This window comes from Hyposmocoma kahamanoa, unplaced genomic scaffold (genome assembly GCF_003589595.1).
Source record: "Hyposmocoma kahamanoa isolate Upper Pololo Valley unplaced genomic scaffold, ASM358959v1 202, whole genome shotgun sequence".
NCBI lineage: Eukaryota > Metazoa > Arthropoda > Insecta > Lepidoptera > Cosmopterigidae > Hyposmocoma > Hyposmocoma kahamanoa.
In genome coordinates, this window is record NW_020653726.1 from 10879314 (window position 1) to 10894923 (window position 15610).

Below are 15610 nucleotides of genomic sequence, written 5' to 3' on the forward strand. Positions count from 1 at the left end.
CCCCGTTCCGGCTTGACGTCGCGTCCCGGGACACCCTGTATATGTATAGTAAATTTTGACTGCGTATACCGACTGACTGCTACCCGAGACCAAGGGACTTGCAACGAGCCTAAAACGTTGGTTTATTAAAAAAAATAAACAAAAAGAATTATCAATCGCGCAACCTAGGAACTCGATAGGATTCGTAAATTTTAAGTCTTTTGTTATTTTTTTTTATAGGTTATAAGTGCGCATTTGACCTCCATCTCACTTGATGGAAAGTGACGATGAGGTCTATGATGGAGCATACTCACCTAAATAATGGCTATGCACTCTCGCCTTGAAAAGGCCAAATTATGCACGTTCAGGGAACAAGTTTGCAGGCAGGGAATTCCACTCCATAGCCGTTCACCATATAAATATGGAAGCATAACGCTTCGTGCGAGTCTTTGGAATATCCACAACATAAGGGTGGAACCCAAGCCTACGCCTAGTCCCCCGGTGATCGAAAGGGGAAGGAGGAATTACATCGTGTAATTCTCGCACACTCTCCGTGATATATCCTATAAAATACCGATAAGCAGGTAACTTTACGACGGTGTTCAAGGCTCTGCAGCTTCGCCTCTACTAATTCTGAGTCACCTATAAGCATCTTGGCACGGTTGACAATTGAATCCAAAGTGGCCAGTTGGTATGTAGCAGAGCCACCGCAAAGGTGGCACCAGTACTCCATGTACGACCAGACTTGTGCTTGGTACAGTTGAAGCAACTGTCCCGGTGTAAAGTAACGCACCCTGGAAAGGATGCCAGGCTTCCTTACTGCATTTTTGGCCATTGATTCAATATATCTGCCCAAGTTCAAATTGGACGACAGGTCCATTCCAAGTAACTGGAGACAGTCGGCTATCGGTATGGATATATCACGAAAAGTCGGAGTCAGCTCAAAGGGACTCCGTTTTGTGGAGAATAGACACACGCCTGCGTTTTGGTAGCGTTAAATTTGACAAGATTGGCATCGCTCCAATCGGAGACTGCCTTGAGCGTCAAATCCAAACGGCTAACCATAGACTCTCGACAAGACAGTATTTCCTCTCCACTGACCCTCGCATTGGTCAAATACCTATCTACAAATGCTGTCATCAGCATAGGCAAAGGTACTTGGAATTAACATATCATTGATATGTAGCAGAAAGAGAGTTGCAGAAATCCGAGATCCAATTGCAGGCATACACAAGAAGATTTCCAGTAGATCGCCCTCGTCGGAATCCGTAGTGGCGATCACTGAGGAGGTCGTTGTCAAGGTATGACAGGAGACGGTTGTTGAGTAAACGTCCCATAGTCTTGCAGAGTATGGAAGTGACTGAGATACGTCTATAATTGACAGGATCAGCTTCGCTTCCCTTTTTTGGCACAGGTTGCACGTTTGCAATCTCCCACAACCTGGGAACTGCACCAGTCTCAAGTGAGAAGAGGTACAGGTCGTGTGAGAACAGGAGACAACTCAGGCGCACAGTTACGCAGGACTATTGCTGGAATTCCATCTGGCCCGCTAGCTTTATACACATCTAGATTCCGCAGAGTTCTAAGTACCTCTTTTTGACGTATGCGAACTGGCGCCTAGTGCAGCTAGCCTGAGGTCAGTGTTGGGCGTTAATCAATTAAATTTCAATCAGAAATTCAATCAGATTAAAAAATCAATTCAATTGAAATCAATTGCAATTAAATTTGGTTGGGGGGCCGGTTGGGGGGCCGGTTGGGGGTCCGGTTGGGGTCCGGTTCGGGAGCCGGTTGGGGGCCCGGTTGGGGGTTTGTGACCGGCCCCCCAACCGGCCCCACCCACCCCTAACTCCCCCAATCCAAATCCTAACCCAGGCCCTAACTCACCCCTAACCCCCAACCTAAACCCTAACCACCCCAACCCAAATCCTAACCCCTCCCAACCCAAACCCTAACCCCTCCCAACCCAAATCCTAATCCACGCCCTAAGTCACCCCCATATGCCCTATAAATTTATCATAATTGTCAGTTTTAATTGTTAATCAAAAACATTGTAACGATTGAAAATTGATTATTTGTTAATTGTAGATATACGCGATTAACGATTGATCAATTGTTAGTTGCGAGAACCGCTTGTCCAATTGTTAATTATAAATTATAAATTGACCAATCGTTAATTGCTGTTTCGCAATTGACAATTAATTAATTGTTAATCTTTAATTGCCAGGACAATTAAATTTTGCCCAACACTGCCGGAGGTAAGGTAGGTGGTAGGTTCCCTGCGGCATCCAGACGCGAACTCTATGCAAAGAGTGAGGCAAAAAGATTCGCCTTCTCTTCCGCAGTATGAGCCAGCGAGTCATCCGGTCTTAGCAGAGGTGGCAAAGATGGGCGACTAAAGTTAGATTCGACCGCTTTGGCCAGGGACCAACAGGATTTGCTGCGTGCTGGATAAGAGGCAAGCTTGCCATACATAACACGCTTTTGCACTTCTTGGCGGCCTTATTAAAAGCTTTCTTCAAATTCCGAGTACTCGGAGCTATGTTCAGTCGAGCATCTGCCCAAGCTTGGTACGCGGACTGTTTATGTGCTTCAGCACAACTACAATCAGCGTTAAACCGTGGACGAGTTTGGGGTCCATTGGGCAGGTTAAGTCCTACACATGTCAAAAATGCACATTCCGCTCTTCTGGGGTGTCAAACTTTTAAAAATAACCATGTATTTTATAATATCTCAGACTTGTGTTTTTGTAGATAGCTGCGAATGATGCAGCTCATTAAGTTATGTTACAGCTTTATTAACTATTATAGGTATATCTATGAACATGTAGAAACGCTTAACTTCAATGTTTAGTAGGTATTCACTTTTCTAGTTTACTAGTATGTGTTTACAAAAGGCAAGTAGGTACCAATTTGAATTAATTTTCCAACTTTGCAATCACAATTCTCAATTTATTCAATTCTTGATATTAAACAATAATTAATGTTTAATATATATTTAATTTGAATTTTACCAGGAGTTTTTCGGTAAGGAAATATCGTGATAAGACCTGCGCACATCTGCGACGGAATCTAATGACGTGTGTGACGAATCTGCATTAGGTACATGTGAGAACTACACCCCAAGTGCCCTCATTGCGAGAGAGGCCTGTGCCCAGCAGTGGGACTATATGTAGGTTATAAGTATTTTTTAATTTTTTTATTAATATACCACGAAAGTTATTACCAGAGGTCGGAACTGAGGAAGTTAATTTACCTAAAGTATGAACGTTTTCTTAGTATAGACATACCCATTTCGTCGTCAATGCAAATAAAATTTCCTTTTATACTGTTTAATTTCTAAACATTTCATAAATATAAATAGGTTTCTCGTTAATTTTTCAATAATAACATAATAACGCACACACTCATAGCCCCGCACTAGGGAAGCCCTATATCGCGGGTGTCATGGACACACACACAGGTATTCAACCACAAATTACACCCAAACTCACGATATAAATAAATGTAGGCCAAACAAATATTTCTCCTGGCTCTAGAATCGAACCCGGGACCTCTGCGTGGCAGTCCAGCATGGTAACCGTTCGGCTACGGAGGCAGTTGGACTCAATGGATATAAGTATTTAACTATACGTAAGTGCCTATAGAAACATAACTAAAATAATATTATTTCGTGAGGCAATAATTTTTAGCAAAAACTTAATAGGAAATTATATACATACCTACTAAAATTTCAATAAATAATACTCATATTGAAATATAATCAGTTCCGAGAGTTTCCGGGATTTGTAGAAGGGAAAGTCCACATTATTCTTGAGTATAGCTAAATTAACTCCCTCAAATCCGATCACTGTTATTACGTTAGACAGTGTGTTAGGGCACGCACTGTACAAACTTTAAGGGGGTGTTTAGTATTCAATATATGTGAAAAACACTAATACATGTGGGGTTAAAACTCGACCCCCTAGGAATGGCAGCCATTTTGATTTGTTTTACTTAGTTTACTAGACGTTTGTTCTAAAATTATCATATTATGAGAAGTAAAAGCAGTACGAACATAAAAAATATTTCGGAAAGCTAAGATTAGCGGCAATTGAATAAAATATCTGTCATGTACATAAAAAAGTGGGGGATTGCCTAAAAAAATTAAGGAAATTTTTACCAAAAAAACTGCCAAAAAACCAAGTTTTTGTAATTTAATCCTAAAGTAACCAAATTAAGGTACCGTTTTTGTGTATGAATTTTAAAGTATTTCAGCTGTTCTTAAAAACAAGACCAAAATTATAATCGTATGTCTACAATTCTAAAAGTTTTTACTACTCGAACTTAGTATCTTAACAACACAAAAGATCGCTCTCGGTTACAACAATGGCGATGAGTTCAACCATTTATTACCTGGCTCACTCTGCCCAGCTTGCAAGTGTAAAAGGGACAAAAGATAAGCCCCTAAGCACAATGCTGATTGAAAAAAAGTTCTAAGGGTACTTAACTCTTTTCATTCAACAATTAACAGTCAGTTGTTACTCTCTACTCAGACAACAAATCTTGACTAAAAGTGCTTTCGGAGTGAAATTTATTGTTGATTCGTCATGAATAATCAGCAGTATTCAAGTGCGCATATTGCAGATATTCATTTTACCATTTTCGACGCGTGCAGAATGTTAGTGATCCGGACTATGCAGCACGTTCAGTTTTTAGTGCGTGGATTAATGAAAAGGTGCGGCAACAGCCAAACTTTTTAAAGAAGATTTTATGGAGCGACGAAGCTTCGTTTAAAAGAGCGGGGATAACCAATTATCGTAATTTACATATGTGGATTACCGAAAACCCTCATGCAGTGAGACCATCCTCATTCCAGCATGAGTTTTCTGTCAACGTTTGGGCTGGTATTATTAATAAATAATTAGTTGGACTGGTGGAGTTGCCGGAAAGATTAAATGGCCCAAGATTTTTGGAATTTTTAAGGACAGAGTTTGTGGAATTACTCTCAGAATTGCCGATCGCACGTCTCCGAGGAATGTGGGTGCAGCTGGATGGAGCCCCGGCTCATTTCGCCACAGCTGTGAGACAGCATTTGAATGAAAATTATCCACTGTGGATTGGAAGAGGCGGCACTGTTGCGTGGCCTCCGCGTAGTCCGGATTTAACTCCATTAGATTTTTTTTTTGGGGTTGGATGAAATAAAAAGTTTATTTTAACCCAGTGAATACGAGAGAGGAGCTATCGGCGCGCATTCGTGAAGCTGCTGAAGAAATTCGTGCAAATCCCGAAATTTTATATCGGGCCACGCAGCAGGTGGGGATTCGGACAACAGCTTGCCTTCTAAATAGGGGTTACATTTTGAACACCTTTTATAATTTATGTTTCTTTTTTTTTGTAAAATAAATAATCTAATATTTTTTACTGTTTTTTATTTCAAATTAACTTACTACATCTCAACACAAAACAATTTACTAGAAAGACTGTAAAATTTACTTATTTCGCTCTCGGAGACGTTATGTTGCAGAAGCTGTAACTTTTAGAATTGTGAACATAGAATTATGATTTTTGTCGTGTTTTTAAGAACAGCTGAAATACTTTAAAATTCATACATAAAAACAGTACCTTAATTTGGTTATTTTAGGATTAAATTACAAAAACTTAGTTTTTTTGGCAGTTGTTTTTGGTAAAAATTTACATTCATTATTTTTATTAGGCAATCCCTCACTTTTTTATGTACATGACAGATATTTTATTCAATTGCCGCTAATCTTAGCTTTCCGAAAAAATATTTTTTATGTTCGTACTGCTTTTACTTCTCATAATATGATAATTTTAGAACAAACGTTTAGCAAACTAAGTATAAAAAATCAAAATGGCTGCCATTCCTAGGGAGTTGAGTTTTGACCCCACATGTATTAGTGTTTTTCACATAATATTGAATACTAAACACCCCCTTAAAGTTTGTACAGTGCGTGCCCTAACACACTGTATAGTTATAAAATATCAAAGAAAACGTGTGTCAAATGTACGAGTCGATACGCTCGGCGACAGTTATCGCAACGGCCGCAACCCGATAGGAGATTATCTGTTTTATCCATCGATACATAGTATCGATGGTTTTATTTTCTAGCACATATGATAACCAAAGTCCTTGGAAATAGTAATTAGAATGAGTAATTTTGAAAATCGAAATGTTAAATACTTACGAATGTCAGCAATTTGATGACAGGGCAGTAATAATCATTATTGGGCACTTCTTGTGATGATCTATGGACGCTTACGCTCATATCTACGAACTGTAATACTATTAAAAGGCAAGTGACGCTTAATTTGCTGACATTGAGAATGTTCCACGGGATGTTTCGCTCCTTGCTGTTGAAGATGTAATAGGCTTCGAGCAGGGAAGCTACCCAGAGGTAGATGCACGGCATCCATACCAGGATGGTTTTCTCGACGCACGGCGTTAGATCTGGATTTTCCGTGTGCCATGTTAGATTATTACTATCCTGAAAATTAAAAGCAATTTACGGAACAATTGTAAGTACTATATACTTACATAATTATTAGTGGAATTTAGCTAATGAAAGATGAAACTGAAAAAAGGCGGTTAATGTGTAAAGAAAAAACAATTTCGATTACAGTATCACTATAGCTTTATTTTCTTATTCCAATACAGAATTATTATTTCAACACTAAGACTAAGTTCAGTTTGTTGCTAAACAGCTTAGCTTAGACCTAAATTACGTGACATTCCTGAGCCACGGTATTAAGATTTTCCCGTATCTATTGAACATGTCTTTGATATTTTGAATGAAAACAAGTTTAGTTAATCTTCGACCATAGGAAGGAAATATGTAGCCACGACTTAACCATTCTACACTATTCTGTCTATCTAACATCGATCGGATGAATGCCGAGTTAACAATAAATGTATAACCAATTCCATATACATACATATCATCACGTCTGTCTCCTACCGGGGTAGACAAAGACTATGGACCTCCACCTGTTACGCTCCTGACACACCTTCTTTGCTTCCTCCACTTTCATCTATTTCTTTATATATGCCCGTTTAAGGATGATTCACATTAGACCGTGCCGGGAGCGAGCCGTGTCAGAGACATCCGAGCTTCGGGCGTGCTGGATATTTATATTCACATTAGACCGTGCTGGGCGCGAGCTGCGTCTGAGGCATCCGAGACGTGCCTAAGGCACTGTGTTATATCATATTATAAACACTTCTTACGCGCTTAATTAATTTTTCATCTACCATTTTTAAAAAAAGAATGTTGTCACTCTCTTTAAAGTCGCACAATCGGACGGGGCGCGTACGACGCACTGGAGTGTTCACATTACTATGAGCCGAGGCGGGCCTGGCCGCATCCGAGGCTCGAACGAGCTCGGAAGCAGCACGGGCGTCCTTCGCCCGTGTCACTGACGCGGCACGTATTAACGTGAATCACTTCATATAAAATGTACGCAGCATTTCCAATCCGAGCATCGTACGTGACTCGGCTCGCGCCCGGTACGGTCTAATGTGAATAGTCCTTCATTCTTAGTACTTTTAACCCGGCCTTTTTTAAGGACGTCCTCAATTTGATTGAGATATGTAGGTACGCCGAGGTCTAACTATCCCCATGCCTCCATCCACATTCGCTCTATAAATTTGTGCCTTCAATCTACCAACAATCATCCTTTCTACGTAATCCAACCACCGCAGCATCCTCTTCTTTATCCTGGTCACTACATCATCTTTTATACCACAACACTTTCTTACTAAACTGTTCGACATTCTGTCTTTAAGGCTAATACCGCATATATTGCCCAATTCCATCTTTATATAATTATACAGGGTGTCCCAAAAATAACACGCCAGAGCGATACTGTGGGTAGATGAGCTATATACCTACCAAAAAAAAATTTTTTTGACCCTAGTAAAAGTCTTTTAGTTTTCGAGATATAGGCCCTTTTTTATTTTTTTGCAAAAACTCTACTCTTTGTTGGGTTTTATGCTATTATTGCCATGGTTAGCTCCAGATGGTTGTTATTTTTATTTTTCGAGTATTCTGAATAGTTTTTCCAGGGAATAGTTTTAACAGAATATCGCTGGAGCAAACCCCGAATTCACTCATAGTGATTACGCTGACATGTACCTAATTTACGGCGAAACTAGACGTGTTTCTGCTCGCGGCATCGTATCGTTGAATGCAAGATTAGCAGCAAGATTGTATGCGGTAAGATTTCCTAACCGTAGGCCACCGACCCATGAGACCATATTAAGAGTTGATGCTGCATACAGAGAAGGTAGGAACCCTGGCCATCGTGGTGGAGGCAGACCTCGTACCGTCGCAGACGAAATAGTTCTGCAGGAAGTGTCAAGAGATCCGTCCACTTCAGTTCGCCTGATAGAAAGACGGACTGGCATTTCAAAGTCTACGGCACAGCGAATTTTAAAAAGGCACCGATACCACCCATACCATATTCAGAGAGTTCAACTTTACTGCCGAGCGATTACGCTAAACGCGTACAGTTATGTCAACAAATGCTTCAAAAGCACAGTGAAGACCCCAACTTTTTTAATACGATTTTGTGGAGTGATGAATCAGCATGTCGCAGAGATGGCTATGTAAACCTCCACAATATCCATAGCTGGCAGTTAGAGAACCCGCACGAGAGAAGAGAAGATCGGTCCCAACACCAGTTTAAAATTAATTTATGGACCGGAATTTTCAATGGGGAAATATTTGGTCCAGTTGAATTGCCTCCGACTCTAAATGGCGAAAATTATTTCGAGTTTTTACAAAACCATTTGCCAAACCTTTTCGAAGATGTGCCAATAGCATTACTAAGAAGAATGTGGTTTCAAAATGATGGGTGTCCAGCCCACTACGCTCGCGACGTCCGAACGCACCTCGACCAGACGTTCCCATGAAGATGGATTGGCCGATTGGGACCAATTTTGTGGCCACCGAGATCACCTGATCTGAACCCGCTCGACTTCTTCTATTGGGGGTGCTTAAAAGATAAACTTTACTCCAAAGCTATCACTACAGAAACCGAACTACGACGACGAGTCTATGAAGCAGCTCGAGAAATTTCTCAAATGAGTTTGAGGCGTCTGAGAAGCTCGTTCGTCAAAAGATGTCGCATGTGCATTAGAGTCAGAGGGAGGCAGTTTGAACACTTGCTATAATATCTAATAAAAATTAAATTATTTAAATTTTATTGTTTTATTTCCCATTAATTAAAAACGGCGCCAAACCAAGCGACACACAAAGGCACTCTACCACGATATTAGTAGCTAAATCCGCATGCTTTTGGGAAGTTTGATTTGTCACAGTTTGTTTGTTCCAGTTCAGAGAGAGAAAGAAAAGCCTAGTAACTATCTCACTCCTTTATTACGAATACAACGTGGGAAAAAGATTGATGCGCCGTTACCTAGCGCTTAGCAATTAATTCATTTAAAAGTTTAAATTTAATTTTGTTTAGAAACTGATTAGGCTGGTAGGGTGTTATGAGGAAAAATAAATTAAATGACTATGTTCTTGTGAAAAATCTCAATAATATTGTACCATTCCGGCTTCTGCATTAAGTGGAGCAATTTTTAAGATCATTTGCAAATTCAGTTTCATACATTTTTTTTCACACTAGCTATTCAAAGTTAACGTTTTACTTTTTACAAGGGTACGAGGTATACCAAATTAATAACTTTTTTCACATTTTATGACATTTATCAGATAAAATATTAGTTGCAGTACCTGGAAAAACTATTCAGGTTACCTGAAAAATAAAAACAACTACCATCTGGAGCTAACCCTGGCAATAGTAGCAAAAAACTCAACAAAAAGTAGAGTTATTCCAAAAAAAAAAGTGCAAATATTTTGAAAACTAAAAGACTTTTACTAAAGTCAAATTATTTCTTCTGGTAGGTATATATAGCTCACCTACCCACAGTGTCGCTCTGGCGTGTTATTTTTGGGACAACCTGTATGTGTACCTATATGTCAAGATGGCATGTGCTTGAAAAAACTTGGAGTCTTTTGGTACCTACTACATTTGTACAGATGATTGAGGGCTAATGTGAAAAAACATAAACAGATTATGCAATTTTATTACATAGCAACGTTAGTAATTTTAAACCACAGTATATATTTTAGTAGTATTTTTTAACCACAGGAGGCTGGCACAATGCTGACAGCATTCTGCTGTCTTTGGTTATGCTGTAAAGACGAAAGGCACAGGCCACAACCAGAGGAGACAAAAACTGTCAGAGGCTGGAAAACCATTCAGTTCTTTAATGCTATACTTGGCCTTGGCTCTGAACTGTAATTAATGGTGATCACAATAGATCAGTTGATGGTCGCAGTACTGAGGGGCTAGCATAGGCCCCAAATGAACCCTAATAATAGTAATAATATGCTGTAAAGACCAAAGAACATTACAAATTCTCTATAATACAACTTTCTCTTCAAATGATAAAAATTACTGTGCCGTACCAACCAATGATTTTGGACACTTCTTGCAAATACTCCTGTTTACACTTTTGTATCAAAAATGTCTCACTCTTCTATTTCTTTAAATTTAAATATTGTTAAAAGAAGCTTTTGCATATTACTTTTCACTGTTGTCTTATTTCTGTAAAGAATGTTAAGAAAATCACAAAATCTCAACAAACAGTCATACTTAACACACCAGATACAAGGTTCAGATGGATGTGCCATACGCACCTTCAGAATTATAGTGACCTAACTAAAAAAAAACTAATTTTTGGAAAACGTTGATTAAAGATTGATATGTCCATCAATTTTGTAAAAAAGGGAGAATATTGAGTTGCATTTAAAAATAATTATAAAACAAAATAGTTTACGTTGTACTTGACTTATTTATGTACACTCTCCTAAATATAGAAAATTTAAAATGGTAATTACTATTTTAATTTAATTTTTTTTTAAATAGTGCAAATATGGTATCTGAAACCATGTTTTTTAAAAGACTTGTTAATATTTAGGTAACTCTATTTTTAAATATTAGTAAAACGAAAATATTTATTTCTAAATAGGTTACCATATTAGTAAATATGAGATTGGAAATGAAACTATTTTTCCGGATTTAAATCGTGTATATTTGTTTTTTCAAACAAACCGACGTTTCGGGCCCTTTACAGGTCCAATGGTCACGGTTGACTGAGGTGGTACAGTCTTCAACCAGTTATGTCTAATATTGATGCAAACCACCCTATTTTTTCACTATAGTTACAATAGTTATTAATTAAACACCTTATTTTTAATTTTACAAAGAAAACATTCCAATTTACGCTACATTAAGTTTTACAAATTATTTTATTGAACGAATTTTTATTAACTTCAATTTATTATTAATTAATAATAGAAATTAGAATAAACTAAAACATATTAATTAATACTGCAGTCTTATGTCTGTTTGGGATTTTTCATTAGAGGAAATACTGGATCCCAAACTGGTGGTACTGGGAAACCATCTTCCCTGTCGAAATTAGGATGTTTTTTAATTTCAATGGCCTCTCGCAGCATCCTGGGTAGATAACGGGCTTCTTTTGCAAGGACCTGGGGTTTGTCAAACTTCATTGAATGTGTAGGTTTATCCATGACATGCTCGCAGACTGCAGACTTGTTTACGCGACGGTGTTTGACATCAGCTATATGTTCTTTGAGGCGGGTACAAATATTTTGCTTTGTTTGTCCAATATAGGAGAGACCGTACTCACAGTGAAGCTTGTAAACTCCTGCATTCTGTAAGGGGATGTTACATTTCACGGGTCTCAGGAACTGACCCGCAGACACCATGTGCTCTCTGAAATAAAAATTTGCCCACGGTAGCTAACTGGCTAGGATGGTGATGGGAATTACCATTGAGATACCTATCTGTATGGGTTTTCCTTTCGAAATACAGTATGGCCTAAGGAGTTATTAGGATTTCTTTTAATTAAAACATCGAAGAAATGGGGTGTGTTAGTTGTTCCACCTCCACGCGTGCGTAGTTCTTGAACATTCTGTGATAACACGTTGTCACAGAACGCCCAAGGATGTAGCCGGTACACCCTGGGGCCAACACTGACAACTCTCGGCTGCAGTTTGAGTCTTGCCAGTGAGGGCGCGAAGCGATCAACACGGCCCGGCCGTGTGTCGGGGATGGGAGACATCCGACTGAGCGAGGACGAAGACGAGGAGCTGCTATCCACTGATGGCTGTTACCCCCTCGCTCAGTAAATCACTAATCATCCAATGCAACCTCTACCACAGCCAGGCCGCAACGGTTCAACTCCGGAAATGGTTGGAGGCAAACAACACAGCCGTGGCACTGATCCAGGAACCGTGGATCAGCGCCCGCGGCCAAATAAATGGACTCTCACAAATGAGAGGTAAGCTGATATCAACTACCATCTCAGAAAAACCACGAACTTGCATATATTACTCTAATAATTTACATGTACAGCCACTAACAGAATTCTGTTCCAGAGACCTGTGTGCCGTCAAGCTTTTAGCTGACACGGCCACGGGCCTGCCTGAAGTGGTGCTCGCCTCTGTCTATATGGCGGAGACTGCGTACCACCACCGCAGGAAATGGAACGGCTAATCAAATACTGCGAGCAGAGCGGCCAGCACATCGTCGTGGCCACTGACTCCAATGCCCACCATCCGTTGTGGGGCATGGAACTTGCTAATGGCAGAGGTAAGAACCGAATACTTATTCACAACTAACCTTCAAATCCTTAATAAAGGTACAGTACCAACCTTCGTAAATAAAAGATGCAGGACGATTATAGACCTAACCCTATCGTCCGAAGGAGCTGTAAATCTTGTCCAAGACTAACACGTGTCCGAAGAAGCATCCTTCTCGGATCATAGATGGATAAGATTCAACTTAGAAACAACCATCAAAGAACAACAACCGAAACGGAATCCCCGAAAAACCGATCGTAAAATATACATTGACAAACTACACCAGAGCCTTGGGGAACCGGTAGCACCGGGAAGACTGCTGGACACAGCACAGATAGAAACACAGGTTACAGAACTGACATCAAACATATTGAGCAGCTATAACTCCGCATGCCCACCGAGTGAATCTGCCCCGCGGCAAGGCCAACACTGGTGGGGGCCTGAGCTTGAGAGGCTACGAACAAGGGTAAGGAGACGCTTCAATAGAGCAATGAACATATGGGAAAACTACAAGACGGCCAAATCCAAGCTAAAAAGCGCATACGATTCAGGAGCACCGCGTCATGGCGAGGCTACTGCGGGAACATCACGTCTTGTGCACAAGCGAACAAAATAAGGAAAATCCTAGGCAACTCAAATTCAACTGAGCTAGGTTCAATACGCAAAATAGACAACACATACACAACTTCCCCTGCGGACACGGAGAGAACCCTACTGGAAGCACATTTCCCAGGATGTAGGTTCGTCCAAGACGAAAGGTGCGAAGAAATGAACTACAATACATCGACCCATAACTGGCGATACGCTGAACAAGTAGTAACATACGAAAAGACAAAATGGGCAGTAAACATCTTTGAACCGTACAAAGCCCGCACTCCTACAATGGGGCGAGGACACACTGGTCCAGCATCTGGTCAACATCTTTCAGGCCTGTCTAGCATTCAGCTATGTGCCCTACAGCTGGCGAGAGGTAAAAGTCATATTTATACCGAAACCAGGTAAAAACGACTACACTGACGCGAAGTCCTTCAGACCAATCAGCCTCACATCTTTCTTTTTGAAAACATTAGAAAGGTTACGTGACAGAGAACTGAGGGATGGAGCGCTTAAGAACATACCACGACACGGAAACCAACATGCATACAGTCAAGGCAAATCCACTGAATCGGCCCTGCATGCCGTTGTGGGCAAGATAGAAGTGGCCCTCAAAGACAAAGCAATCTGTCTAGGCACCTTTATCGACATTGAAGGATCCTTCGACAAAACCAACTTCTCCAGCATACAATCAGCACTGAGGAGGCACGAAGTGGATGAAGTGCTCATCAGCTGGATTAGCAACAAGCTAAAATTAAGAACAATAAAAACAACAGCAAATAAGACCCCATGGACCATAGTAGCGAAGGGATGCCCTCAAGGAGGGGTACTGTCGCCTCTGCTGTGGAACATGGTCGTAAATGACCTCATCATTAAACTGAACAAAAAACATTTCTATACAGTAGGATATGCTGATGACATAGCTATACTGGTAACAGGAAATTATGCCAATGTACTCTGCGACATTACACAAGCTGCACTCCGGATTGTGGAAAGATGGTGAAGGGCATATGAACTATCGGTAAACCCAACAAAGACGGAACTAGTAATGTTTACAAACAAAAGACTACTGGGTAACTACCTACTACCCAAACTCTTCAGTACAGAACTACAGATATCAACCGAAGTCAAGTACTTGGGAGTAATACTGGACAACAAGTTGAATTGGAACAAGCATCTGGACAACAAAATTAAAAAAGCCACTATCACCTTCTGGCAGTGCCATAGAATGGTAGGTAAACAATGGGGACTCTCACCCAAAATAACACTATGGCTCTACACAGCGGTGATAAGACCCATGATCAGTTACGGCGCGATAGTATGGTGGCCACGAACCAAACTGACGACCGCAACCGACAAGCTGGAAAAATTCCAAAGACTCGCTTGCATGGCAACGACCGGCTGCATGAGGACAACTCCGACTGCGGCCCTCGAAGCGATGTTGGACTTGCGACCCCTCCCAATGTTCATCAGACAGGAAGCGGCGTCAACAGCTGTGCGTCTAAACAGAACCGGCCTTTGGAAGCACATGAGGACTCCACATACAGAAATCCTTTATAAGACAGTCAATGAGGAACCGCTACTGGAGGCGGCTGTGGATAGGATCCCAAAACAATACATATTCGACAAAAAAATACAAGATACAATTGTTTGAAGATCCAAATGAAGGACTGAACCCCAGAGAACCGCGTCTTCACTGATGGATCTGAAACAAATTCAGGAACAGGTACTGGGGTATTCTCAGAAGACCTCAATATCAGGATATCAACACCGCTTGGTGACCACAACACAGTATTCCAGGCTGAACGCATGGGCATCAAGTTGGCGGCAGAAGCAATCATAGCGAGAAGAGTAAAGAACCACTCCATTCGAATACTCTCTGATAGTATGTCAGTGCTTCAAGCACTGAACAGCTATGACATAAACTCAGGGCTCATTTATGAATGCCATCAAGCACTCATGGACGTATGTATACAAAACCACTTAACTCTACAGTGGATTAAAGGACACAGCGGCTCACGTGTCAATGACGCAGCAGATGAACTAGCCAGAAAAGGGTCGGAGACAGACGCAGTAGGACCAGAACCCATAGTGTCCCTCCCCTACCATTGGTCCAGAACAACTATACACAAAGGTACAAAAACTTCACATAATAATACATGGACCACCCTAACGGTTTGTAGACAGGCGAGGGAAGCACTCCCAACGCTCAATGCCAGTCTATCACGCATATTAATTAAACTCAACGGGCAAGAGCTTCGCACTCTAACTGCCGCCCTAACAGGTCATGGTCCATACAATAAACACCTTTTCAATTCAGGTATCACAGACAGCATGCTCTGCATAAAGGGGGAGGAAACG

At 40.7% G+C, this 15610-nt stretch overlaps 1 protein-coding gene across 2 annotated transcripts in view; it reads right to left on the reverse strand.

Annotated features, from left to right (window-relative positions):
* The window catches only part of LOC113226782 (multidrug resistance-associated protein 1-like), a 37292-nt gene that overhangs the window by 19807 nt on the left and 1875 nt on the right, over nucleotides 1-15610 (reverse strand). For both annotated transcript variants that reach the window (XM_026459525.1, XM_026459526.1), the window contains exon 2: nucleotides 6164-6463. In XM_026459525.1, coding sequence (XP_026315310.1) covers nucleotides 6164-6463 — 300 coding nt within the window. The remainder of the gene's footprint in view (nucleotides 1-6163; nucleotides 6464-15610) is intronic.